The 26,446-nt window shown below is 40.7% G+C and overlaps 1 protein-coding gene across 1 annotated transcript in view; it reads left to right on the forward strand.

Annotated features, from left to right (window-relative positions):
* cemip (cell migration inducing hyaluronan binding protein) overlaps nucleotides 1-26,446 on the forward strand; it is a 198,561-nt gene that overhangs the window by 129,889 nt on the left and 42,226 nt on the right. The window contains exons 10-12 of the mRNA XM_022743348.1: nucleotides 3,179-3,326; nucleotides 10,759-10,950; nucleotides 22,379-22,548. Of these exons, the coding sequence (XP_022599069.1) occupies nucleotides 3,179-3,326; nucleotides 10,759-10,950; nucleotides 22,379-22,548 (510 nt within the window). The remainder of the gene's footprint in view (nucleotides 1-3,178; nucleotides 3,327-10,758; nucleotides 10,951-22,378; nucleotides 22,549-26,446) is intronic.

Raw genomic sequence — 26,446 nt, forward strand, 5'->3', positions numbered from 1 at the left:
AAGAACACTTTGACATGCAGCCTGGGGGAGCCGGGGATCGAACCACCGACCTTCCTGAGCCACAGCCCCCCGTTAAAAGTACTTCTAGTATAGTATAGTAACCATGGCGAAGAAGTTAGGTACGCCACTGTCTAACCATGACAACCAAGGTCCAGTACACCTGGTGCTGTCGGGGCGCTATTGCAGGAGATGGTCCAATAGGTCGTATCCGAGGGTTGAAAAAAAAAAACAACCTGTGTGACTGTTTAGGTTGAAGGAGTTGTTCTTAAAGTAAGGACCTTTATTTTCCCCTGAAGCTGTAATCCTTGAGATTTCAGTGATGGATGATTGTTACTGTGGTAACAGAAAATACTGTTTAATTCTACAGCAAACACTGAGGGAGCAGCTACTGTGTCAACACTACAACAGAAGAACTGGTACATCTGTTTACAGTGACGCCAAACAAATGTTAAAACGTTGTTTTGGTGAAGTCATCAGTCAAGAATAATGACAAACATCATCTGAATCTCACACTGTACACACACAAGTAGTGTTCCATGTAATTGCATGACACGGTGAGAGGAGTAGGTGAGCCTGCTGAGGAGCTGGAGGAACAACTTGTGGTGACTGATCCTGTTGTTCCATGAATCCCTGCAACATTTAAAACTGATCTGCCGTTAAATAATGAAAATTTTCCCTGTATTCTGCCATTTGCTTTTGATTCAGCTTTAAAAGAAGCAGGAAAAAGAGTTTTCCAATTGTATCATCAGCAACATAACACAGCTTTGACACGGTGTGCAGAGAGTGAGCAGGAAACAGTGAGACTGTTTTCAGAATTTTCCCAAATTATGTTGGGTCGCATGGTACATTGCTTCCTGTGAATCCCCCTCTGGACAGAGAGGTAGTAAGAATGAAAATGTATCTGCAGAAAAAAATGACAACATCAACCACAACAACAACAACAACAACAACAACAACAACAACAACAACAACAACAACAACAACAACAACAACAACAACAACAACAACATGGGATTTCATGAAAACCTGAAAAATTACAACTTTAATCTCATGTCGACACGTGGCAACAATAAAGTTGTGTTACTGGTGTTCCAAAGCGAAGCCGCCACATGGACATCAGCTCCAGACGCCACTGCGTTCAGTGCTATTGGACTAGGTCTGTCCATCCAGTCAGGTGATCATCAGCACGACGCCAGCCTTTCATTACTGTGCTGCTGGGACACGACACGGCCGCAGCCAGTGAATGTGATTCAGCCTGGCACCATGAAGCAGCAGCTGTTAGTCTTCCATGATGATAAGCAGCAGTGCCAGGTCTGCCCACACAGCCTCCAACACCCATACCATTACCATGAAAAAATAGCTACTGTACGCTCCAACTGCTCTTTATATGGCTGCTGTGCAATTTGCTACCTCCATGTCATTGTCATTTCAACTTCCTCCCAGTCTGTCTTTTATGTCCTCCTGTTCTCTGACTGGGCTGCTCAGCCAAATGAATAGTTGCATAAGATAATGATTTCCAGAAGTGTGTTAATCTTAGTTCTCTAGTTTTCTTTTTATTATCTGCCTTTTACGATGTAGCCAGTAGAACTGGAAGTAGAACTGTCATGTCCTCCAGCTCTGCGTGTGTCATCATTTTTCCACAGAGTCTGGACATAGTCAAAGTTTTCCTCAGTTTGCAGTTTTCACTCTCTAATTTGCCTCTGTGGGATCTCTATTTTTAGCAGCCGAGTGTTTTTTTTTTCGTTGTCTCATTCCAATATGTTACGTAATGCGGTTCCGATTTGTTTTGGATTATCTGACCATTCTAAGGAAATGTGAAGAGGCTCAGTGCCTGAGGCAGGACGTCGCTCTCTTGTTGTTTGGGGTTGTGCTGTAATGGTAACACTGAATGTCAGTGGAGTTCAAGAGGTCACAGTTTTTTAGTTTGTGTAGGAATGTTTGAATGTCAGAAATGGTTAGTGTATAAATTTATAGACATTAACAAATGAAACCACATACAAAAACAAAGAGAAAGGGAAACCTCCTCTGGCCTGCTCACTGCCTTTATTCCACCAACTATGTTCTGGAGGGAAATTTGCTGAATTACACAAGAGCTCTTTTAGTAAAAGTAGTGCTAAAACAACAACAGTCCCCATGTAAAAGGCAGTGAATTCACGTTTTGAAAATGTAGAAATTGGAATTACACCGGCTCACACATGCCCAGTGTATATAAATGATCAGGTATGTATGCGTTTACAGGTGTGTTAGTCTGGACGGGGATCATGTTCATTTTAAAGTGAAAACATAGTAGTGTGGATGTAGCCTTTGGCCTTACTTGCTAATACTGTAGAGCAGAGGTTTTCAAAGTGGGAGGCGGGCCTCACCAGGTGGGCTCCAAACAGTCTCAGGGAGGTGAATAGAAGGGAGAAAATATTACAAGTTATTACATTAGTTATCAAAAGAGATCACATACATTAGCCTAAATGTGTGTGATGGTTCAGAGACACAGTGGTTTAGTTTCCCAGAGTCGGAAACGAATAAAAGCCTCAGGACAGACCGTTTTTACGTATTTGGTTTAGTCTCAGGTTATGTCAAACAGCAGTATTAGACTATCTTGACTCAGTTGTTGAGTATCTATGGCATCAGATAAGATAATCATGATCCCGTTGGCATCCAGGAACTGAGCGAAACAAAGCAGGTAAACTAAGGTGGAGTGAGGGGTTTGTCTGAGGGGAGGCCTACGGTCTCAGACTTTGCAAACCCCTGCTGGAGGACACGTGGGACTTTGGTGAGAAATGGCAGCTTGCAGTATTTACACTATATGTACACCCCTACTCAGCACCAGTGTTGACCACAGAACAAATTTAGCTGGGAAACCCCAAACAGTTCTCAAGTTTAGCACAGCTACGTTATGCAAAAGAACTGAGGCCATTCCTCAGAACTGGTGGACTTGATGAAATTCCTGCAGTTTGCCAACAAAATAAGCCAGACTCTAGACAAATACCAGATGTCTGGGGCAAGAACACATGACATTAAAGGCCTGAAAACAAAGGTTTTTCCTAGACAAGTGGCTAAGACATCTCTCTGTCCCTCTCTCTGTCTCTCCAGCTATAGACAAACTTATTTCCCAGTATTTTTAAATGTTCCTTTATCATGTCACAAAATTTGACCGTAAGTCATTCATCATTCTTTTGTCCAGGCTGAAACCCATGATGGCATACCATCCAACCAGACTGGAGATGTGATCCACAAGAATGACAAAGACTACGGCTTTGTCTGCCTCAACAAGGACCAGGCTCACGGCCTCTGTCGCAACTACAGGGTCCGCTTCCTTTGTGGAAAACTGGGTACGTGTAGCACTCACTGTCAGTGGCTGTGGGTGTATCTGTGAATACAGTATTCTTTTTTATCTTCTAACTATAAACTCTGATGGTACACCATGTTACTATTCAACAGTGATTAATGACTCTCACAAGTGTATAAGTAAGTACATGGACAGAGAGCTTCAGCTGCTCGGTGTTGGTGTACACACACAAACACTCTCTGCTCCAGAGAGTGTTTGTGTGTGGGCAGGCTGCTCTGGAGTTCACAGGCTCTGCTCCAACCACACTGAGATACCAAAGACCTATGTCTGGGCTTGTGTGTGTGTGTGTGTGTGTGTGTGTGTGAGAGAGAGAGAGAGAGAGAGAGAGAGAGAGAGATGTGGAGACTGCTCGGAAATGTTGGTGTGATCTTTTGTCAAGAGAGACTGACCCGTCTGCATCACTCTACAATCGACCCATACACCACACGTGCATGTGGGGTACATCTGCACCCACCTGCTCATGAACATAGACAGTAAATGACTTCAAAAAGTTGAATGACATTTTCATGAAGTTGTACAAGCAGGTGCATTCAATCAAGATTTTAACATAAAAATAGCAAATCCAGAGTTTCATCCAGTCAACTTCCTCATGTTGTTTGTGTGGCTGACACAGCAGAGAAGTCCTGTTGTTAGAGGGTAGGAAGGTGTTTAAGCAGAGACAGAGGAGACAAAGACAAAGAGATCCAAGATGGCGCCACTGATGGCTGCCTTGGTGCGTTGTGATCCATCGTTTTCAAATTTCAAAAAGGTGGGGCGTGTGTGGAGACTTAAGTTCATCCCCATTTGTGGCAAGCATACGCTCACCCACCTGTCACTCAAAGAGGCCACACCCTCAATTATGTATAACTTTAAGCCTTAATAAAATGTAAACAGGTGAGTTATATAAACAGTTGTCATGAGGGAGGAAATTAGCTCTAGAGACCAAAACTGTTTTTGTACCAGGCTGTAAACATGTTTATTTCTGCTGTAAAGTTGAACATTTTAACATGGGAGTCTATGGGGACTGACTCACTGTTGGAGCCAGACTCTAGTGGTCATTAGAGGAACTGCAGGTTTTGGTACTTTGGTGCTGACTTCATTTTCCATCCGCAGAGTTTGATGCTTGGTCGGAACACAGAGAACAGAGGCAGGTCTTGGAAGCTCAGTACAGACTTGAGGGACCTGCAGGGAAAGCCAGTCATTAGACCGAGTTCGACATGGTCCAGACCAGTCTATAATAGAAGTGATATAGGAAAGCAGCTTCCTAATCAGGGCCATGTAGATAAAAAGATACATATGTATTTTCATATATGCATACGTATGTCGCACTTAGTATTGAGGCCAAGGTCTCCTACTGCAGGGAAGCTTTAGTGATGTCCCTCACTTGTAAATCTCTTTGGATAAAAGCAGCTGCTGAATAAGTAAATGTAAATGTATGCCTATCATGTCTTTTTCATACAGGACGCATTAATGTGCTATGATGTGCTTGTTGGTGATGCAGCTGTAACAGCAGGAGAGCTGATAGTGCTCTGCCCGGGACTATCTTCCCTGCGATCTGCTGTGACGGTGTCCTCGTCACTGTAGACAGATTGGGTGCTTTTAAGAAAACACTGATAATTTGGCCTGACTTTCAGATGTTTGGGGTTGACATCTGTCCATCCTCGGTTTCAGAGGAATTTCTCACACTTTAATTGCACTCAGGGTAATGAGGTGTCAACCTGTCTGTTTGTGTGGAGAATCAGAAAGCAGAGGAGAGGAGAGAAATGCCACTCCAGGTTGCCAGCACCACAAGGAAGACTTTACATGTGTTTGTTAAGTTTTTGTATTTTTTTCTCTATTTAGTGGTTTTTCTCTGGCCTGCTATGAAGTAGGTGAACTGATGTGGTTTTCAATACCACAGTGGGGGTGGGTTCATGCGTCATATGCATGTTGTCATTTTTTCTTCTTTTTCCTTTTTCTCTTTTTGTTATGATATTTTGTTAATTAACAGAAACAGTGACACACTACCTTTTAGTCACCTGCACACATTAAGACGTAATCCTACCAACATGCAGCAGTCGCCATGTCAGATATGAAAATTAATTCATGGAATATTAAAGGTTTGGGAAGTTCCATGAAAGCGGAAAGAAGAGATCAAGTAGATGTTGCCTTTGTGCAAGAAACTTATCTAACAGATAAAAAATAAGGGGTTGGATGGGTCAGGTTTAGTTTTCTTCATATAAAACTCATAGCAGAGGAACAGCCATCTTGATAAACAAACACACTCCATTTCAATTAGAAAAATCTGTTACAGACCATAATGGCAGGTTTGTTTTGATCTCAGGTTCGATCTGTGGAATCCCAAGAACCTTTTTAAATGTTTGTGCTCCCAATACATATAAACCACCATTTATGTGGGACATGGTGCTGCTTTTCAGTGAAAACTGTAAAGGCTTTGGAGTGATAGGTGGCAACTTTAACTGTACAATCAATTCTATCTTAGATAAATCTAACCAGACTAAAGGCCACAGCTCCAAATCTTCAAAGGTCCTTCACGGGTTATGTGCAGAATGTGGACTAACTAATGTCTGGTGTGAATTAAATCAGGATGTCAAAGATTATACTTTTTTTCTCAAATGTTCATAATTCATACTCTTGAATAGATTATTTCTTTGTACACTTAAAATACATGATAAAAAATTGTGGAATTAATCCAATCATTATTTCAGATCATGCCAGAATTCATTTAAATATTCATTTCGACAGGGAACACTTTGTCTCTAGGTGATGGACATTTGATACGTCCTTACTGATAGATAAAGAATTTAAATAAAAAATGTGAGTGTGGATTACAAATTGTATAAAAGAAAATGAATTAAAATCCCCTCATTGACCCAATACCAACTGGGAAGCTGCAAAAGCCACCTTAAGAGAATCAATTATTTCATATGTGTCATTTAAAAAACATGAACCACAGAAGCAAGAACAAGAACAAGAACTTGATCGAGAAGCAGAAAGATGTGAAGCACTTCATAAAACAGCATCTGCGAAGGATAACGGGAGACAAACTGTATCCAGAGCCAAACTAAACCTCAACATTTCAAATGAAATTACAAAAAAAAAAGAACCATGTTAAACAAAAACATCATGAATTTAGTAATAAACCAAGCAAACTACCTGCCCATTAATTGAAGAACCAGCAAGCAGAAAGGATGATTAAAGCAACTGGTTTCAAAGTTAATAATATAACCTACCACCCAAAAGAGATAAATCAGGATTTTTATAAATATTATAATAAACTTTATAAATCTTATATCAAATGTTCACAAGAAAAACTTAAAATTAAAACGTGATAACAATTAAAAGTTACAAAATTACTCTGAGGAACTTCTGTTGTTTTGGTTCAGTTGGTTTTGACTTGGCTTATAAAAATAAAACATTGCGCTAGACAAAGAAAATGTTACTTGGAGCCCGTGGCAAAGAAAGAATAAAGAATGCAGACAAAACGATAAAGTGCAAAATGGCAGAAAGCAATGGCTAAGAGCTGATGACTTTGAGCCAATAACTTAGAGCTGGTGGCTAAGAGCTGGGAGTTCTTTTGAGCTACAAAGCTACAGAGCCATGTGTGAATTGTTCACAACTGTTTTATCCCCTGGGGGCTGGCGCATGTTTCAGGGGCGTCACCCGTCTCCTCCTGTGTTTCCACTTGGAGAAGAGAGTAATTTTCCACTGAACTTTTGAATAGTTTAATTCTAGAGTTTGCCTATAAACTCGCACATCCGTCTTCCACCATGACCACAAAACATTAAATGAAATAACATATAAACCTACTTGCACTAATAATGGCAGAGAGGAGTAATAGGAGTGTTGATTTCATATTACATCCTTCAAACCTGGAATTAATCATGATACAAGTGGTTAACTGATCAAACAACAATATAAACATTTCCTAAAGCTAATAGTCTATAAATGTGGATTACACAGCAGTTCTTTGACTATATTGATAATAATAAAGACATTTTGAATGACTATAATGTCTGTTGTGTGAAGGATGCTGACAGTATGACCACATCAAAGACATTGTCTTGAAACCTATATGTTGTATTTCAGCCATTCTAGAGTATAGACTGGGAATTGAATTATTGCATGGAAGCATCACATGTGTTACAGAACAGTTAGATATTTAATTTTACATTCTTCCTCAGATCTGTGTCTGTGAAGAGAGTTCTGCTGGTCACTACCCAGGATTGGAATGTGGGTTGTAGTTTATGACTCTCATCTAAATGGGGACAGAGTGAAATGGGGAAAGACTAGTTTGTGTGTGTATGTGTGTATGTGTTCATGCATGGCACAGAGAGACCAGGATTCACTCCTTTAGTGATAATCAGTTCTTTTGATGTTACTTTTCTATATAATTAACAAGCAATATCATTAGAGTCTTTTTATTACAAACTGGAGATCTTGCCCATGCTCTCCAGTNCATCTAAATGGGGACAGAGTGAAATGGGGAAAGACTAGTTTGTGTGTGTATGTGTGTATGTGTTCATGCATGGCACAGAGAGACCAGGATTCACTCCTTTAGTGATAATCAGTTCTTTTGATGTTACTTTTCTATATAATTAACAAGCAATATCATTAGAGTCTTTTTATTACAAACTGGAGATCTTGCCCATGCTCTCCAGATGCCTGGTGTCCATTGGCTGATCCTCTGGAGCTGACCCTTTGACCTTTGATCTGGTTGAGCATCTCTCTGACATGCTAACAGCATGGACTGTTTGTGAGAGAAGGGTCCTTTGTCTCTGTTTCCTATCAATGTGAACAAAGTGTTAATTGTGGGTTCGTAACTCTGCATGTCCTTATAATGAACTTCTTTAATGGCTTGTGACTGATGCCAGGCCAGGTATGTCTGCTACACACAGCAGAGGGAAGTTTGATCTATTACCATTGTAAGTACTTGACAAGATTGTCTATAGGATATTTGAATTTGTCAACTATCCAAATAACAAGGCATTTAGTTTCTGTAACTCGATATCTGATCCTTGTACAGTGGAAACATGAATTAACTACAGCTCTGGAAAACAGCACATGGTTTTACGTGCATTCAAAATAAGTTTAAGGTCATTAAGTACATCTTGGAGAATGTTGCAGGTTTCTTACAGCTAGCTGAGCAGAGCTGGCAATACAGCACAATATTATATCATCCACATACAAATGTACATAGCAGCTGGTTAAAGATGAAATAATATTATTAATGTAAAATGTAAAAACAACTAAACCTAGAGCTGAACCTTGTGGAACACCATTAGTTATCTGTAAGCTGTTAATTCAGTGTTTTGCTACAGCACTTTTGTGGTACTCATATTTCTGTCTGTTATGCACCACAACAGTGAGGTGAAAATTTTCTTGGCAATAAACCTGTTTCTGATTCAGATTCAGAAGGCGGGATATTCTGTTTTGATGCACAACAGAAATTACGAGAGAGGCTGCTAAGCTGCACACCATCATCCCCTAAACCAGGTCATCTGTCCTGTTATATGTTCCTCATGGAGGGGGAGGTGGGCTGGGGTGCAGTGGATGTATAATGTCTGCTCATGTCAGATAATGTCTTTGCAGCCTGGTAGCCAACACTGCATGGACTGGTACTGAGTCGCAGCCTGGTGATTGAGATCACCAGCCATGTCTGTGTATGTGGGGATGCATTTGGTCAATGACGTGTCCCCACAAATATAGGATATGTGTGTGTGTGTGTGTGTGTGTGTGTGTGTGTGTACATCACTTTGGCAACTGACTTCAAGCCATCCAGGTCAGTTTTCTCACTTAAAAACGCAATAACACAGAGAGACAACTGTAGCATCAGTACTGGTTTATCTGTTTCATGTTTACAAAAGAACAAATCAAAACAAACCATTGTTATTTTGCCAAAATGTTCTGGATTACACTTACTGTTGATTTAAATTATAGTGGTACCCTCCTGTTCAGCCTCCCAGGGAAAACTTACACTGGCCTATTATCAACCCTCAGTTTTGGGAGGAACAGCGGTGGACCAGCAGGACACTGCAGGCTCCCTGGAAGTTTTCCCATCCAGTCTACACATGTTTGTGGAGTTGGAGGAGGCTTCTGACCATGTCGCTCACAGAAATACAGGATGCGCAGTTCACTACATATGAGCCATCTGGTCCTTGTATAACTGGGTGTTGTGTTCTGCCTTGTCACTGATTGTTTGTGAATTTCACTGACTGAATCTCTGAGTGTCTGCTACAGTGACCTTAGGATTGCATCTCTGCATTTTGCCGATGACATTGTTCTTCGGGTTTTATGGACTTGTATTTCTGGCGTGCACTGGAGTTGTTTGTGTCCACAAACAACTGACTTCTCAGCAGCTCCCCTCTCAGCTCACAGTTGAGTCTATGACTGGGAGCAGTTGCCCCAAGTAGGATTCTAGTATCTCAGGGTCTTATTATTGAGTGCAGGTAAGATATAATGCATGAGTAACAGGAACAATAGTGCTGTGTCAGCAGTAACATGTTTGTAGTACTGGAACTCTTTCTCTTGCTTTGACGGATGATCTATGTTAACAGACATCAGCACTTAACTAAGGTCATGAAGGGAAAGCATGAGATTGTAGATACGAGCAGTGAAATGAGTTTTCTTGCTCAGCTTTAGGGACAAGATGAAGAGCTCAGACATCCAGAAGGAGGTCAGAGTAGAGCCACTGCTCCTTAGCATTCGGAGAAGCAGTTGGGGTCGTTCGCATATCTGATAAGGATGTCTGTGTAGTGAGGGGTTCTGGGTACTTTCAACAGGGACGAGGACAAGGGACAGAGCCAGAAAACACTGAGGGGTTATGCTCTGGACTCTGCGGATGTTTAAGGCAGTAAAGTGAGGATGCATTCAAAAGCAGTGCCATAAGTAGTTTTTATTTATCAGTTGACTTCATACAAGGTGCAGTAAATCAATATTTAGTGTGACCACCCTTTGCCTGTAAAAGCACTAGGTAGGTTGTTAAAGTCATCTTGGAGAACATGCCACAGTTCTTCTGTGGATCTAGATGGTATCAATGCTGAGAGGGTCAGACCATCTTATGTGTCTAACACGTTTGCACAGCACTGTATGAATCCAATCTGGCCTGTGAACACCTTAGTATTCACCAGGAGAAGAAAAACCCATGCAGTCAGGAGATGAAAACACCTTAAAATGTGGGAATGTAGCAGGCAAGCACCAGCCACTTTATTCTTTATTCACATGTGACGATAGTGTAAGTCAAAAGTGAAGAAATATAAAAAATATTCGATTGGAATGGAAGTTTAAAAAACCATATTTCTCAGCCCTGCCATACTAAGATGTTGGAGACTGAACTTGAATATACACACATGCAGTTTGGGCATGTGTTGCTGTGTAGGCCTGTGTGAGTGTGCTGCATCCTGTGCGCTCTAACTCTTACCATTTCCCCTCTGCAGTTCGCCCACAGGCCTCCATCTCCATCGACATGTTGTCCAACAGCAGTATCCTGGAGCTCGCCGACCAACCAGAGGGCTGGGTGTTGGGGGATCGGGTGGTGGTGGCCAGTACCGACTACTCCATGCACCAGGCGGAAGAGTTCACCCTGCTGCCCTGCCCTACTTGCACATCCAACCAGGTCAAGGTCCAAGGTGAGAGAACCAGCGACTTACAGTGCGTTACCATGCAGAGCTGGGGGGAGAGGTTTTGATGCTGCAGGGGGGAAACATTTAAGTAGGCTACTGTCAGTGTAATTCTGATTGATCTTTTAACTATTGCCATAATGTCTGGACAGCATGTTGGAGAGCTGGATACTTTACTGGATCAGTCTTTTGATAGAAGCTGCTGTAGTAGGGGAAAGAGTAACTTTCCTTCCCCACTCATCTCCAGAGACCGCTGGCTGGAAAACTCAGTCATAATGCTCACACTGCCCCCACAACACTAACTAAACACTGATTTATTAAGGAATGATACACATTTAAAAAAATCACCTCTACAGATCACTAATTAACATGTTGTCTCCCTGCTGTTTGGTCCACACACAAACAGAAAGAACAGCAGTTAGTGGTTTTAGGACAGGCGACGTGGTTACGGCTCTCTGTACTGTGAATGCCTGAGGTTTGACTCCAGTGCAGAGGAAAGGCAGAGTGTGATCATAATTCATCAACTGGCTGTGGTATCATGAACATGTTAAGGATCTTACATTTTAAGAATAGATAGTAATATTATAGTTAATTTGATTAATTGATAAATCAATTATTAAATCAGTCACCAACAATTTTGACAATTGATTAATTGCTAAATTCATTTATCAGACAAAACATTCACTGTTTCCATCTTTTGAGATTTTATAGACAAAATGATTGCTTGGAAAAGTAACTAAATGCAAATGTCACTTTAGTCTCTGCTCCTATTGATCCAGCAGTCAGCTGAGCGTATCTGTGACTGAAGCTACTGCCCCAACAGTGAACCCTCTTTCAACGCCTTTTAGATCTTTATCATACAAATTCCTTCATTTTTATACACACCATGGACCATGATGGGATGTTGATTACTTAACTGTACCATGCAGTGCACCTGTGTGGAAGCATCCGCATTTGTTATGTTTCTCCACTCATTTATTCAGGCATCTCCAATTTGCCTCACCTGTATATTTGTGTTTGTTGGCACAGTGTGACTGAGCCAATAAAATCAATGGAAAGTCTGTCCTGTTGCTACAACCTGCTCTATAACATGTAACAAGAGAGGAGAGAGTGTGAGTGAGCACAGAGGCTGAGGACTTCACTCATCTGAACATTAGACGTCAGGTTTTTCTGGAGCTTAAAATAGAGGAAAAGTTCTCAGCTTAAAACAGAACCGAGGCGTGTTTTCCACTCTGTGAATTGCCTCTGGCACATCTGCTTTCCTCGGTAAGGAAGGCAAATGCTTCATGTTCATCATCCATGAATTTATCATTGTTTAGCTTCAAAAATTGATGTCAAAAAATTTGGGCGAATATTTAGCAAATCATAGCAATGCATCTCAAAGGAATTCATTTCAAATTCACCCAACTATTCCAGAACATGGTAGTACTTGTCAGAGGCTGCACAGAGGCAGTAGATGGCAGGTTAGAGAACCTGTCCTGTTTCTCCTGCTGTGGGCCAGTGTCTTTGGTTATGCTCAACATCACACTCTTAAGAGACTATTACAGAAATTAGCTCCTTGATATGGAGCCACTGCATCAGTACTTTATCTGTAACCTATGTCTTTGTGTGCACATGGTTTCATGTAGCACTCAGTGGAAATAGAAAGCACCAGTTCAATCACCGGTGTTGCATGGGTGGAACTTTCACTTCACTGGGAAGGGGGGGGTCAACAAGCGATTCTGTTCCTTTCTAGATTACAAATAGAGCTGAGCTTTATAATGACTGCATGGATTAATAACACAGAGGTTTTTATGTGTGTTTGGTCATTGCTTCTTTTGCAACAATGAAATTACTACTTCACGGAAGAGTTAGCTGTTCCGCGTTAATTCTGCTCTATCTTCGGTTGCTCCAAAACTCAGCTGGCAGACTTTGTGTCCTAGCTGCAGTAAACTGAAGTAAACATGTCGACTCGCATCGCTGCTGTTGAAGTGTTGCAGTATGGCCTGCAAGAGAGCTGTTGGTCTTTTGTCTATAGAACAAAAGAACATATGGTCTCCACCAACTTGAATGTACTGAGTCCCAATACCTGTCTGAATGGGTAGATTTGAAAAACTAAAATCACCTCCTCGTGGTTGTCTGCCTCTTCCACTCAGACTCGTTTCAGGTCACATCCCTGTTTATCCAGAGTCATATACAATATGAACCATTTGTGTGAAATCTTGTCATAATTGCTGTGTGAAATCTTGAGTTATGGCTAAAAAATGTTTTCTGAGGTCACACTGACCTTGACCTTTGACCTTTAACCACCAAAATCTAATCAGTTCATCCTTGAGTCCAAGTGAATGTTTGTGTCAAATTTGAAGAAAGTTCCATCAAGGCGTTACTGAGATTTCATGTCCACAAGAATGGGGCGGACAGACAGGCAACCTGAAAACATTATTCCTCTGACTGTATGGAGGAATAAAAAAAAGTGAAAACAGAGGTAATGGGGGTGGAAGCAAAGTAAGGTACATACACATTCAATATTTTTATTCAAAGATTTAATGTTGTAGATATTGTATATGTGAAATCCAGCTGAAAAAATAAACCCCATGCTGAAAAGGCCAATGTCAGTCGGTCCGTTTCCATCATCCCACTCTCACCACAGGTCACTGCTGAGTTTCAGGACAGCAGCAGTGAGATGCACTGGACATTTCAGGTCAGTCACTGAGGCTGCAGCAAAACCTTTACCAGACTCCAGTCAACAATATTTTCATTATAGCCATTTTATTCCTAAACTAAAATGAACTACATAAAGTCAACTTTACTTCTATAATAGAACACAAACCACTTTATTGTGAAGTGTTTCTCAAAGTTAAAAGCAAAAGGTGAGAGATCAAGAAACAAATGGGGTAATGGAAAAAGACCAAGCATAAAAGCAATACATTAGCCACACAGGAAGGGAAAACTGTGTCATGAACTCATTTCTGAAGATGGCAGTGCATTCAGGTGACCTTTAAACCCATCAGGCAGATAGTGTCACAGTTTAAATGCTGGAATAACATAAGCCAATCACTTTTAGTTTGAGTAATATTCACTGCAATCACAGTTAGAGTTAGAGCTCCATCCAAAGAACTGAGAGTTTTTTTTCATTATTTTAAACTCCATTTCTGATTCTATTTATGGCTGTAATGTTTTATTTGTCTGCAACAGCGGAGCTGGCCCTATAATCTGAAATGTCCCCGAATGACTGACTGGCTGACTGACTGATTATACTTCCACCACTGGCGAGGTGCCTTGTCACTGAGTTGGAGTTTCTGGATCAAACAGGTTCTATTAGCGGGGGTGTTTACAGCTGCAGCTCATTGTCTCTAGATTTACCGGCTTTGTTTGAAACAGACTCCGTATAAACCTGGTTCAGGACTGGACTGTGTACGGATGCTGACCTGGGGCTCACCTCCATCACAGCAAATAAACTACTTTCATTCCATGTATAATTATTACAGAAGGAGGCAGAGGAATAACTAAACATAATACACACAGAGCAGAGAGAGCAGGAGAGAGCGAGGGAGAGAGAGAGAAGTCATCTGTAACGAGGCTTCATGCTAACGACTATGACCAACTCTACATATCAAACAGAGGGAGTTAGACATAAAGACCTGCCTCTAATAAAAGTCTGTTGTTTGTGTATGTTTGGAGCTGAAGTAACTTTCTCTCTGATCATGTTACAGTTATAAAATCAGGATTTGACAGGTGGTCCAGACATATACTAGGTTTTGACCTAGTCTTGTTTACTTCAATAATCAATTGTCAATCTATATACTGTGACTTCTCTATATAGTAGTTTTAATTGTTACTGACAGAGAGCTCTTTTCCTGTGCAGAATGGCACCTAAACGTGAAATGGAAGACACATTACACTTGATTACAAGTTCAGTATCGCTGACTGTCTTCAAGTATTGTATTAAGACTTATTTCAGGTGTCCAGAAGTAAAGTTCCACTTTTTTTTTCTGTAAAGATAATGTTAAGTGACTGACACTTTCTGACTGAATCAGCAACTGCTTTGTGGAAAACACTGGTTTATTACACCTTGAATTTTATTTAGATAACTTCAGTTATGAAAGATATGCTATTGTCACCAAAGTAATAACTGTAATCTTGAAACACTGCGTCGTTGCTCAAAAACAATTCAAACAGTCAAGAAAAATGAGCATCAGACAGGTTCCAAACAAATCCCCAGGTTGGTCAGTCTTACATGGAACAGAGAACATTCACTTTCAGTACTTTCTGGCTGCTCCTACTTTGCACCAGGTGACAGATCCTCTGCGCTAACAGTTTGTTTTGCTGACCTGTGACAACTGTGGAAGCAGATCCGCTGTTTCCAGCAGTAACTACAGGTGTCAGCATGAACTGAAATCTGAAAAGCAACATTTTTTTTTAGAATTTGATCATTTTTATTCATTGACTGCTGAATGAGTGGGTTCAGCCTGCAGTGATTTGGAATGAAATCCTAGTCAAACTGTGGCACTTTCTGCTTTTTTCTAAACAGATGAAAATCCCACACCGAAACAATCTTTATTACTTCTAAATCTTCCATAACAGTTAAGGCTGAGTCTGCAGAGGTAGATGGTGTGTTGAGACCAGAACCAGAGACTAGCAGACGGATCAGAACAGTTAGCATAGTTAGCATCTTTTATTTGTATAAGTTGTTTGTTAGCTTGTAACTAGCAACGGCTGACACAGTGTTAGTGGCTGTGCAAATGCTAACTCTCTCTGTACTGACAAGGTTTCAGGTTTATTTAGCCCCGCCCCCTGTCCCCACCAGTTGACAGGATTGGTTCCTTAGGTTTGTGATGTATGAAACCCTGGATGCCTGAATCTGTTTTTATGAGACTGTCATTGGTTCACTGCAGTTCAAGGTGGAAACACTCAGTCATGGAGTTGATGATTATTTCTTTCATCATGTCTTGTATTATATAAGGAGAAAGAGGGGTAAGCAGCTAGGGAATTTATTATGTCAATGAATATCCTCACAGAGATATTAGTACAAATGTGTGTGTGTGTATGTGTGTGTGTGTTTATGCTCATAAACACAGAGTCTAATAGAGGCCAGGTTGAGACAGTCTAGAGCAGGGTTTCTCTGAATTCTTCACACCAAGGACCACTTAGCCACTAAAATAAAACTCACAGACCACCTAACTCCCCAAACATCCCCCAAATCAATAGTGCCTACTACTTCAGTATTATTGTGGTGAGCTTGTGTGGAAAAATGTCACCTCAGACAGGGTTTGATTTTTTGGGGTTCAAGTCCAACCGCTCTCTCTCTCTCTCTTTCTCTCTCTCTCTTATAATTGGAATTAAAGGTGTAATGTGTAAGATCACTTGCTCCACCTTCATAGAGGGCAGCATTTCACCTCTTCACCCCTGTCCAGTTAATGATGTTGTTGTTTTCACAATGTTCCTTATAAATTACATGTGCATTTATTGTTGAAAGTTAAAATTGTTGAACACACCGAAACAAATGATGAATACTTGTAATACAAACAGTATGTTTTTATTTATCTATAAAAATATGAAGCCAAGCGGATACTGCATGACACATGGGTGTCAGGCTACAACAGCATGAGGAAGGGATGATGACATCATCACAAAGGCAGGAAGCAGAGAATAAGGTTTATTGCCAGGCAGGTTTTGGCTTGGTGTTTGGTGCAGTATCCAATAAACGTATTAACTTGAAATAACAATAAAAAGGTAAAATATTGCAACAGTCAAAAAGATAAATAGATACACATGTTAAAAAAATTTAAAAATGAAAAAAACTATGTACAAAAGTGTTGACAAAACTCCTGCTGAACAGGACGTGCAAAAGATCACAGCATAGACAATATGTGCAGGGATAATACTCCAAGGTGTTACTGTGATGTGGTTGTTGATGGTTGATGAGGCCAGATGCAGAAGAAAAGGCAGGTGCTGGTCCATCACTGGGGAGGACTGGACTGGAATTCTGGTCCTGATACAGACAAACGTGATAGGACAATTAGTTTAGATCATACATCATACATTAAGTTCTTTATATTCAAACATGTTAGGTCCGTTGTGTGTGTCTAATAAAGAGTGAGGATAGATATGAATATGCTAAAATAAATACAGTATTAGGCAGTGGATCATGAACCCGCTGGTTCTGGATCAAACAGTCTCTTTGTCTTACTTGTAAAAGAAAAGTTACTGTGGCATCTATCTGGACAACAGCTGCAGGAACAGGCTGAAATCTACTAAATCACTAAAATCTGTCGACATCATCAATCATACATTTATGCCACTTGAAGTGTTTGTCGGTACGGTTTGTTATTTGCACTAATGATACTTTTCGCCACATCAAACTGCATCTCTTTACTCTTCAAAGGCTGTCTCCTGCGGTGGAAAAACTGCTAGCATTCACCCGTGTTTTGCTTCTTTGCCGTTGAACGTAGTTTCTTGTCGGAGCAGTCTTTCAGGGGCTTCAGACATCTCTGCATTTCTGTTATGTTAGTCAGGAATGTTAATTTCATTTTATTTTTTTTGTCAGAGCTGTAGCGTAACTTCAAGCTCTGGAGGAAGCTGTTCTTCTTCGTGGGTCTGAGGGCAGACTAGACGCTACACTGACTCACACAGCATCCAGTGTCATAAAGTGGTATTACCACACGGCCCAGGACTAGCTAGTTGGTTAGCATGCTCATTTCAGTAGATATCTCTGAAATACAATAGATGGGGGTCTTGGTCATGATGTCATCACTGTGGCTACTTCACATACTATTGATAGTGTTAGTTCATTTTTTTAATTTTAAACTAAAATTATAACCAGATCTTACACATTACACCTTTAAGGCAAAAAATAACTTTTAAAAAAAAGTGATGAACCCGGCTGGGACTTGTTGTTCAATGCCCAATTGTGACTTTTGAAGCATTTACACATGCATCCCAGCCAGGTTCATCACTTTTTAGTGTCCCCTGGAAACACTTCCATTGTGTTTGTTATGAATATTTGCAGTTCATGTGTTGTCAAATTGATGAAGATGTTTTCTGTTGTTGTTTGTGTTTTGTCTGTTGTTTGCATGTGTTTTCTGAAGTTGTAGTGTGTTGCACTCTCAGGGCCACCGTATGTTTGGGCCCATTCATGCTGACACACATATACACACACACACACACACACACACACACACACACACACACACACACACACACACACACACAACACACATGAACATATACAAAAATATAGACACTTATTTTCTTTCTCTCTGCATTGCACACACATTGAGCAGAACATTCTTCAGGTCAGCCTCTACAGTCCTCACCGTTCTGATTCAAATGACCTTTGTCATAGTTGCTTTGAAAAGAGTTTGTGCCTGCGTCGGATAAAAGTCAGCGTTAATGCAATGTGATGTGTCCTCTCATAGCTGTCGCATCCTGTCACCGACTCACTGACCAAAAGATTACAAGTTAGCATTTCTTCCGCTGTGGTTGTAGGGGTGCATCTATTTATTTTCATATCTCTGTATGAGCTGCTGGCATTTGTCTCCTGCCCAGCTGCATCAGAAGATAAGTCCATTAAACTTCTCCCACACCTCCCGTGTCTCTGTTTTCTCTCAGGCCCAGCCAGAGTGAAAATCCTTTTTTGTGAGCCCCGGGGCAGCTGCTCAGACCTCCTATCATCCTCCTCCTCACTGTAATCCTTTTCATTAATTATTGCCCTCATGTCACTCTGCAGCGTTGTTTATGTGATAATACAACGCCTGAGGTCACACACAAACAGGGAGGGTGTGTTGTTGAGACACAAAGACAGATAGCCCAGGTCTATTTATCGTTTTGAGTCCAATAACTAGTGCCTGGTTTTTACATGTTGAACTTTTGACGGTTCTAAATGACATAAATGATGATGAGTAGAAAATAGATGTGGAGTGAGTGGATCAATGGCCTGGAGCAGTGCTGATGGATTTAGCATTATTCTATTTCTATCTTGATATTTACCCAGGCTGGTAAAGCCAGGCTGTGTCTCTGCAACTCATCCACTGAGAAGTGATCACACCCAGCAAATAAATAACAAACTAGAATGGCACTCAGTAGAGCGCAGGCCAAGGCCAAACAATCCTACACGTCTGTGAGATTGGCATTTGTACAAAATCATAGATCTCCACGCCGTGAATATGATTTTTTTTACATCAACATGATGTAAAAATAACTGTTGAAAATGCCCTCAATGTTTAGGAAAGTGATTTAAGATGTAGACAAACCAACAAACAGACACCAGAGGCAACCAGTCAGCAAACTCCCCTCTCAAAACTCACAAACCCCACGAACAGGTATCACCACTCGTGGCAGTGGATACATTACATGGTCACAAGTTCACATTATTTTATTATTATTTTTAAATCAAAAGTGGGGTTGATCTAGTGTGCAGTGTGGCTAAGCAAGCGTCTGATAAAAGACCTCTTAGCCTTGTTGTAAAGCTCTGGTACGGCAGTGTCAGAAATGCAGTGTGGAGAGAGGAGGGTGTACCATGGCTCCAAAAGGTCCAACGAGCAGTGATGTTCTCTACCACCAAGACTGGCTGCTCATCCAAAGTGACGAATTCAATGACCTGCTCTGTAATCTTTTTAGCCTCCTGCTGTCTCGAGGAAATTTCTCTCTCCTTCTCAAAGTCTCCTCCAGTGTGTGTTACCTGGGTGCAGCTTCTGCCTGAGTTACCTGAGTGAACTCCCCGTATTCCTTTTGTGTTTATTTTATGGTATTGAACGGAGCTCTGTTACTACCACCTCACGAAAGGCTTTGACTTTCCATTGTAAAATATTTACACACTGCAGACAGATTAGCTGAGTGCTGCTACAAATTGTGCTCTCTGTTTACAACACCTGTTGGCTTAGGTTCAGGCTCAACAAAGCCGATACGGATCAATTAAAGAAATACCTTGATTGGCCCCGATACGATCTCTGAGAACGTAGAAAAGTCCACTTTTTAAGCTCGTTAAATTAGCCCAGGTTTGTGACATTAGTGACAGATGTTAGCAGCATGGTCAACACTCAGTTTTCAAAAATACCGATGACATTTTAAAATGGAACTTTGGTCATTTTTTTGGGCAGCATTCATAGTCATAATCATGACTAACTAAGTTTTGATATGCATGGGAAGTCAGGGTTTTGTCTTTTTTCCAGGACCGGTCCTCAATCTTAACTGTGGGTTAATTATCATAACCATGACGATGAAGCTCCTTTATCCCAGCATTGAAAAAGAGAGTTGCGACACTGTCATCGACTTCTGTTGTAACCAGAGAATGCAGAAGTGACGAGTGTTGTGATATTTCTAAACACTGAATGATTCTCAAGCACAAGGATGAAATGACTGACCTCCTGAATGTAGCCAGCTTCAGTTACATACAGCTGGACACATGCTTATAGGCTTCATAGAAATATGCCAACACAGCGTATTTTAAGATTAGTGTAGTGTAACATGTCCCACCAACAATAACCCAGACAAGACTCCTCCACATTTTTTTATATATGTAAATAGTGAACATGGGACATACAGTTCATTTGAGCTACATATCCTTGCTTTCAGCTACTTGTCTTCACTGCATGTGTGTGTGTGTGTGTGTGTGTGTGTGTGTTAATATGTATATGTCCTAATACAGGGGAAGAGATAGAAAACTGGCTCCCCAGACTGCATGAGTCCCGTGGTGGGACCAAGTCTAGGGAAGACCGAGGCACCGAGAATAGATTCTCTCTCCTCTGCACTCAGACTCTCTTTCTTTCTCTCTCTCTCTCGCTCTCAGCTGCTTGTGCATGACCACAAAACTGAAGTCATGTTTTTAACAGCTGTTAGACAGAATACAAGGACGAATTTGAGCTGTGCAGCACGGCTCCTCATGTTTGTGGCTCCCTGTGACTAATAACAGTGAGAAATTTCATTTCCCAGAACACATGACTGGAAGACATGTGAGGATGTGAAAGGAATGAGAGAAAGATCTCATACTGGTGATTTCAATCAGAGTGTGAATTATACAATGACAATCAGGGGGGTCATCTATTGCTCCAGGGTGAAAGGGAACCCAGGGCAGCGCAGGCACGTGCTTACGTACAGGAGTGAAAGACAGTCCAGTGCATTGTGGCTTTTGTTCTGAGTCTCCTGTAGCAGCAGACTGAGGGAGGAAAACCAACATGTGGTCAGGAAGCAGCAAGTTCAGATTAAGGTGGAGGTTTACAGTACGTTTGGAAAGTAACATTTTGTCATGTTACAGCCAAAACAATTACATTTCCCCTCATCAATCTATACTCAACATCCCATAATGACTAAGCAAAAACAGAATTTTATAAAATTTTAGCAAATTTATTAAGGAGGAAAAACTGAATTATCACATTGACATCAGTATTCAGAGCCTTTGCCATGACACTTGAAATTTAACTCAGAAGCTTGAAACAACCAGGACTGGTGGTCCGGCCAATAAGGGTCATGGTAAGAGAGGTGATCAAGAACCCAGGAGTCATTCTGACTGAGCTCCATCCTGTGTGGAGACGGGGGAGAAATTTCCACTGGTAATGGAGGGGTCCATGTCATTGGTTTCATAGTCTGTTGCACCAAATCCAAGAGATGAGGAGTATGTGAGAGAGATGCATGACCTCCCTGCCACTTTGATGTATTTCAGAGTCAGTTGTTTCAGTGGGTGTTAATAGGTGTGGTAAAAAGGGGAGACTAATAAACCTTGTGAGTCAATAACATCTGGTTCAATTCCTCTCTCTCTCTTACTCACACTCTCTCCTCAAATTTTTTAACATAAATTCAGTTTTGAAAATTAAAGAAGCTTAGCTGTTTGTATTGTAAGTTTTGCGACATAGCTAGCGTGAGAATTAACAGCTGTTTACTGACCAGTCTTCAGCCATCGTTACAATACTGTTTGGTAAGTAAACAGCTGTTAATGCTCACATCTCAAAACACTGAAACAAAGTATCAAGTGTGCATGTGTATTTTTTTTTATGCATCAGTGTGTATCTGAGTGCCTGTCTGTTCACCATAAGCTGCCTACCTTTCCCTTTCCCTTTCCCTTATATATATATATATATATATATATATGTGCTACACACTCTGACTCAGCTTCAATATTATATCCTCCATCTCATCTCATTTATCTGAAACATCCGCTCTGCCACACACAAACCCACACACACACACACACACACACACACACACACACACACACACACACACACACATTACCTCAGCTCAAGGGCCGTTAGAAAAGACACAAAATAGAGACATCTGTTGAAAACTGGTGTGTGAATCTCCACTCATGTTCTGACAGTGCTGTCTGAAGCTTCACTGTTACTCAACCGTCCATTCTACAGAGCTGAGCACAGTTTAAACAGAGACTGAGAAAAGTGCACTTTATCGTTTGTTTCCTGTGTGTGTGTGTGTGTGTGTGTGTGTGTGTGTGTGTGTGTGTGTATAGGTAAGGCCCAGTTCATCCACATGGGTGAGGAGGTGGACGGGGTGGACATGAGGGCAGAGGTCGGCCTGCTGAGTCGTAACATCCTGCTCCGTGGTGAGATGGAGCCTGGCTGCTACGGCAACGAGGCCTGCAAATTCTTCACCTTCGACACGTTTGGTGGACATTTAAAGGTACAGTAAATCACCTTGTTATTTACAAAACGGACAACCACATGATCACTTATGAACCAGTTTCCACCAGGGATCATAGTGTGCTGCCTGGAGATGAGAACTCAGCAGTGACTTGTTTCAGATCTGTCTGTGTTTTTCTGTGAGAGCTCCTCTCCTTTGAGCTTGTCAGTTCCTGTAATTTTTCCCCTTGGAAATAGCAGATGATAAAATCATCTCAACTCAAGGTCCACATACTAGATTTTGGCCTTTAAGTCCTAGGTCATTAAAATCATCCAAAGTTTGAACAACTACAGTTTCATGGCAAATGACCAAACTTACAACTTACCAAGCTATTGAGCAGCATGAACAAGGTGAAAGGCTACAACACAAGTCAGTAAGTGGACCTTGAGTTGATACTTTTCTAATCACCAGCTACTCAGATGTTGGTCTTTTGTTCGGTTATTGTGTACACGCGTCAGAGGTTTTAGCTCACTCTAGGAAGGAGGTTGGGTTGGACAGTTGGGTTTTATCACAAAAAAAAATAAAAACATTGGCCAAAAAGTGTCCCAAAAATTTAAATCTATATTGGACGATACAGTGCCTCACATTTGTATTTATTTACACACACAAAAAAAAAGTGCCAACGTTTAGTGCCACTGCCAATAGTATGTTTCTGCAGTACCGCAGGCAGTACCACAGTTCTAGGACCCTACTTTTTGCCACCTAGCGAATAGGAACACCAGAGGCTGATTTCAGGACCATATTTCTACGACTCTAGATTGCAAAAACTGTGTGCTGTAAACACTCCCCTTGTAGTATAGTTCCACCTGTTTTCTTCACATCAAGTAAAGAGAATTGCTTATCAAAAAACGTCACAGTCAACACTGTAATTTCCTTGGGTCCTCAGCAACACACCCGCAAAGTCTGAAGTCGATCGGATGACAAGTGGGTCAAGGCAATCAAAATACAGACTGATTGATTATCCAACTATAACAGAGATTCCTCTGTTATAGAGGATAACAGAGATTCCTCTGTTATAGTTGGATAATCAATTCTCCTAATGTTAACAATAGATAGATAGATAGATAGATTCCTTATTTATTCCCTAGGGGAAATTTAGTAGTCCAGTAGCTCATTAGTAATAATAATAATAATAATAAAAGTTAACAATAAATAATAAATAAACGATAATAGTTAAATTAATCTAGTTCATGATCCACTTCCTTTGGCTGAGGTGTTGTATAGCCTGATGGCTGTGGGAACAAAGGATCTCCTGAACCTCTCTGTTCTGCAATGCAGAAGGAAATTATATCCTTTAAAGAAAGCAGCATTAATTCAGTTATTTGTTATCAATAGATGGTCAAATAAATGGCCCGAAATAAATGTTTTCTTAATAGACATGTACTGAGCAGATCTGTGTGATTAGGCCTGGGGTGACTGATAGCATAATCAATTGTTATCATTTGTACTGAGGCCATTTCCAAATCTTTGTTTATTGTAACCCCGTGTATATTAAAGGAAGGCTCTGATGCAAGCTTTATTTTGTTCATGCAGACCTGTTCAACTTTAAACATATAAAAAAATATTGATATAAATTATCCCTCACTGAAAAATATAAATAATAAAAGGCTCATTAAGGAACTCAGACTGTGTCCCTGCATCTGATGATCAACAAATACAGAGGCACGTCAAAAATCAATGAACAAAGTCTGAGTCTAACCTCAACCCTGGTGTTCATGAATAGGCAAATTTCCCTCTTATTTTAGTTGCTGTTTAAATTCTTTCAACACAGAAAAAATGTGGCACTGTATTATTCAAAGACTCCTCATCAGTGAATACATTTGCCTTCTACAGTCAAAGTGCAGTGGTGCAGTGGGACCAGCCAAATCCAATTATAACAAATATTGATTAAAAAAAAAAAAAAGAAAAGCAAATACCGAAATGTTTAGTTCATTTTTTCATTTTTCTGAGTAGTTGTGAGGTTTTAGTTCAGAGCTGGAATCTCCTGCAGCTGAGTGAAGCCAGATGTGTGACAGACTGTGTGCTGACTGAACTCACTCAATAGCTAAGACCAATGAGTTGCATTAAACACAGGTTTGATTTCACATCAGATGATGGTTTGAGTCATTGACAGTGTCCCATTGACCTCACCACCCAGAGGACAGTTTCCCACTCCTGAAGGCTGCTCCACCCCTCCACATGAGTGCATCACACTCTGGGAAAGCAGAAATATAAGAGATTGCATGCAAACAAATCAGAGACAGAGAGGGAAACCTTCAGTCTCTGCTAACAGCTCAAAATAATGAGAAGTTTCTTAGTAGAGTTGGATGCATTTTTTTCATGGGACGTTGATTCTCCATAGTGAAGTTCACAGAGAAGAAATCTGGGTTTAAAAAAGTCACTAGCACACTCTGTGAGGCTGAGTGCCAATGTTAGCATGCTAGCATTGCTTACAATTACATCAGGGATCTACAACCTTTTTCCCTTCTTTGAGCTTCTTTGATAAAATCAAAGTGTCTGAGAGCTCCTCATGTGTGATATTACTCGTATCAAAACACTCACACTCTCCAAAACAAATAAGATCAGTAAGATCATTTAACAATCATCAAACATCAACATCCAAAAACACCTGAATATGACATCAGACAACAATCTGAGTCATGATTCAGTCAGAACACAGACATGAAAACAACACTGCAAAAAAACCTCTATAAATCTGATCAGAGATCAGAGAAGAAGAAGCTCCTCAGTCAGTGATCAGTGATAGTTGTCACTACATCAGTGGTAGATAACAAACAGGAAGTTAAAATAGATCATTCAGTTACTTCATTTTCCAACGTGTAAACAAACATGGGCTAAAAAAAAACAACAGGGCTCAAGTTGAAACCCACAGTTTAATTCACTGTATCCATGGCAACATGTTTCCTGTTAGTTGAGAAAGTTTAGTTTATATCTGTTCTGTTATTAGAAGAGTTTCTATCACTGTATGTTGCCTACAGCAGATCTGATGTAAACAGACCTGACAGTAACTCCTTTGACTGATAACTGACAGATAATTATCTGGTAATAAATACAAAGTCCAGCTGTGGCTGAGGGGAATGTTAAGTTTGTAGTCATAAACCAAAGCTTTGGAAAATTTAAATATTAACCAGATGATGGTGAGATGAACAGTCAGAGGATCACCAAGTCATTACAATTCATCCTGAGGGGAACATAAAGGTCTGATCTAAATTCAATCCAATCCATCCAATATTAGGCAACGAAGTTCATTCTTGACAATGGAAAATGTAGTTTGACAAAACAATCTCAATCAAGCTCCATCTTTTTCTGTGGGTTTTAACTGTGTCATGTAGTGTACGTCAGCAGATGATGATGGATGAACATATCCGACTCTGTGACAACTGCACAAACTCCATCTGCAGATGAAGGCCGTGAGATAAGGTTGAAAGCTCTGGGAAAAAAAGATGGAAAAGTGGACCTTGTTGGGATTGACAGTATCCTGAAGCTGAGATTTGCCAACCAACAGCACTTTGCCATCCCTAAAAATTGGCTGACGACAGGATGATAAAGCCTGGATGTGTAAATGTAATGTACTGGTGTATGATTAAAGTTAAAGAAAAGAAGGTTAAGATGCTCAGCAGCATGCAGCCTGTCAACAGGATTAAAAGAGACAGAGGAGACAGGAAAGGACTGAGGAGCATAGAAGAGACATAGACAGCGAGAGAGAGAAAGAGAGAGAGAGAGAGACAGAGAGAGAGAGAGAGAGGGAGGGGCTGGTTGTACTCCTACTGCCTTCACGCCTCTCTCTCTCTCTCTCTCTCTCTCTCTCTCTCCATGGAACGCTATCATCATCACATCCTATTATAAATTTCCATGTCACATATTTCTCATGGATGGGTGTGTGAACATCGAGGACGAG

This window comes from Seriola dumerili, unplaced genomic scaffold, assembly GCF_002260705.1.
Source record: "Seriola dumerili isolate Sdu_G_001 unplaced genomic scaffold, Sdu_1.0 BDQW01000003.1, whole genome shotgun sequence".
Lineage (NCBI taxonomy): Eukaryota > Metazoa > Chordata > Actinopteri > Carangiformes > Carangidae > Seriola > Seriola dumerili.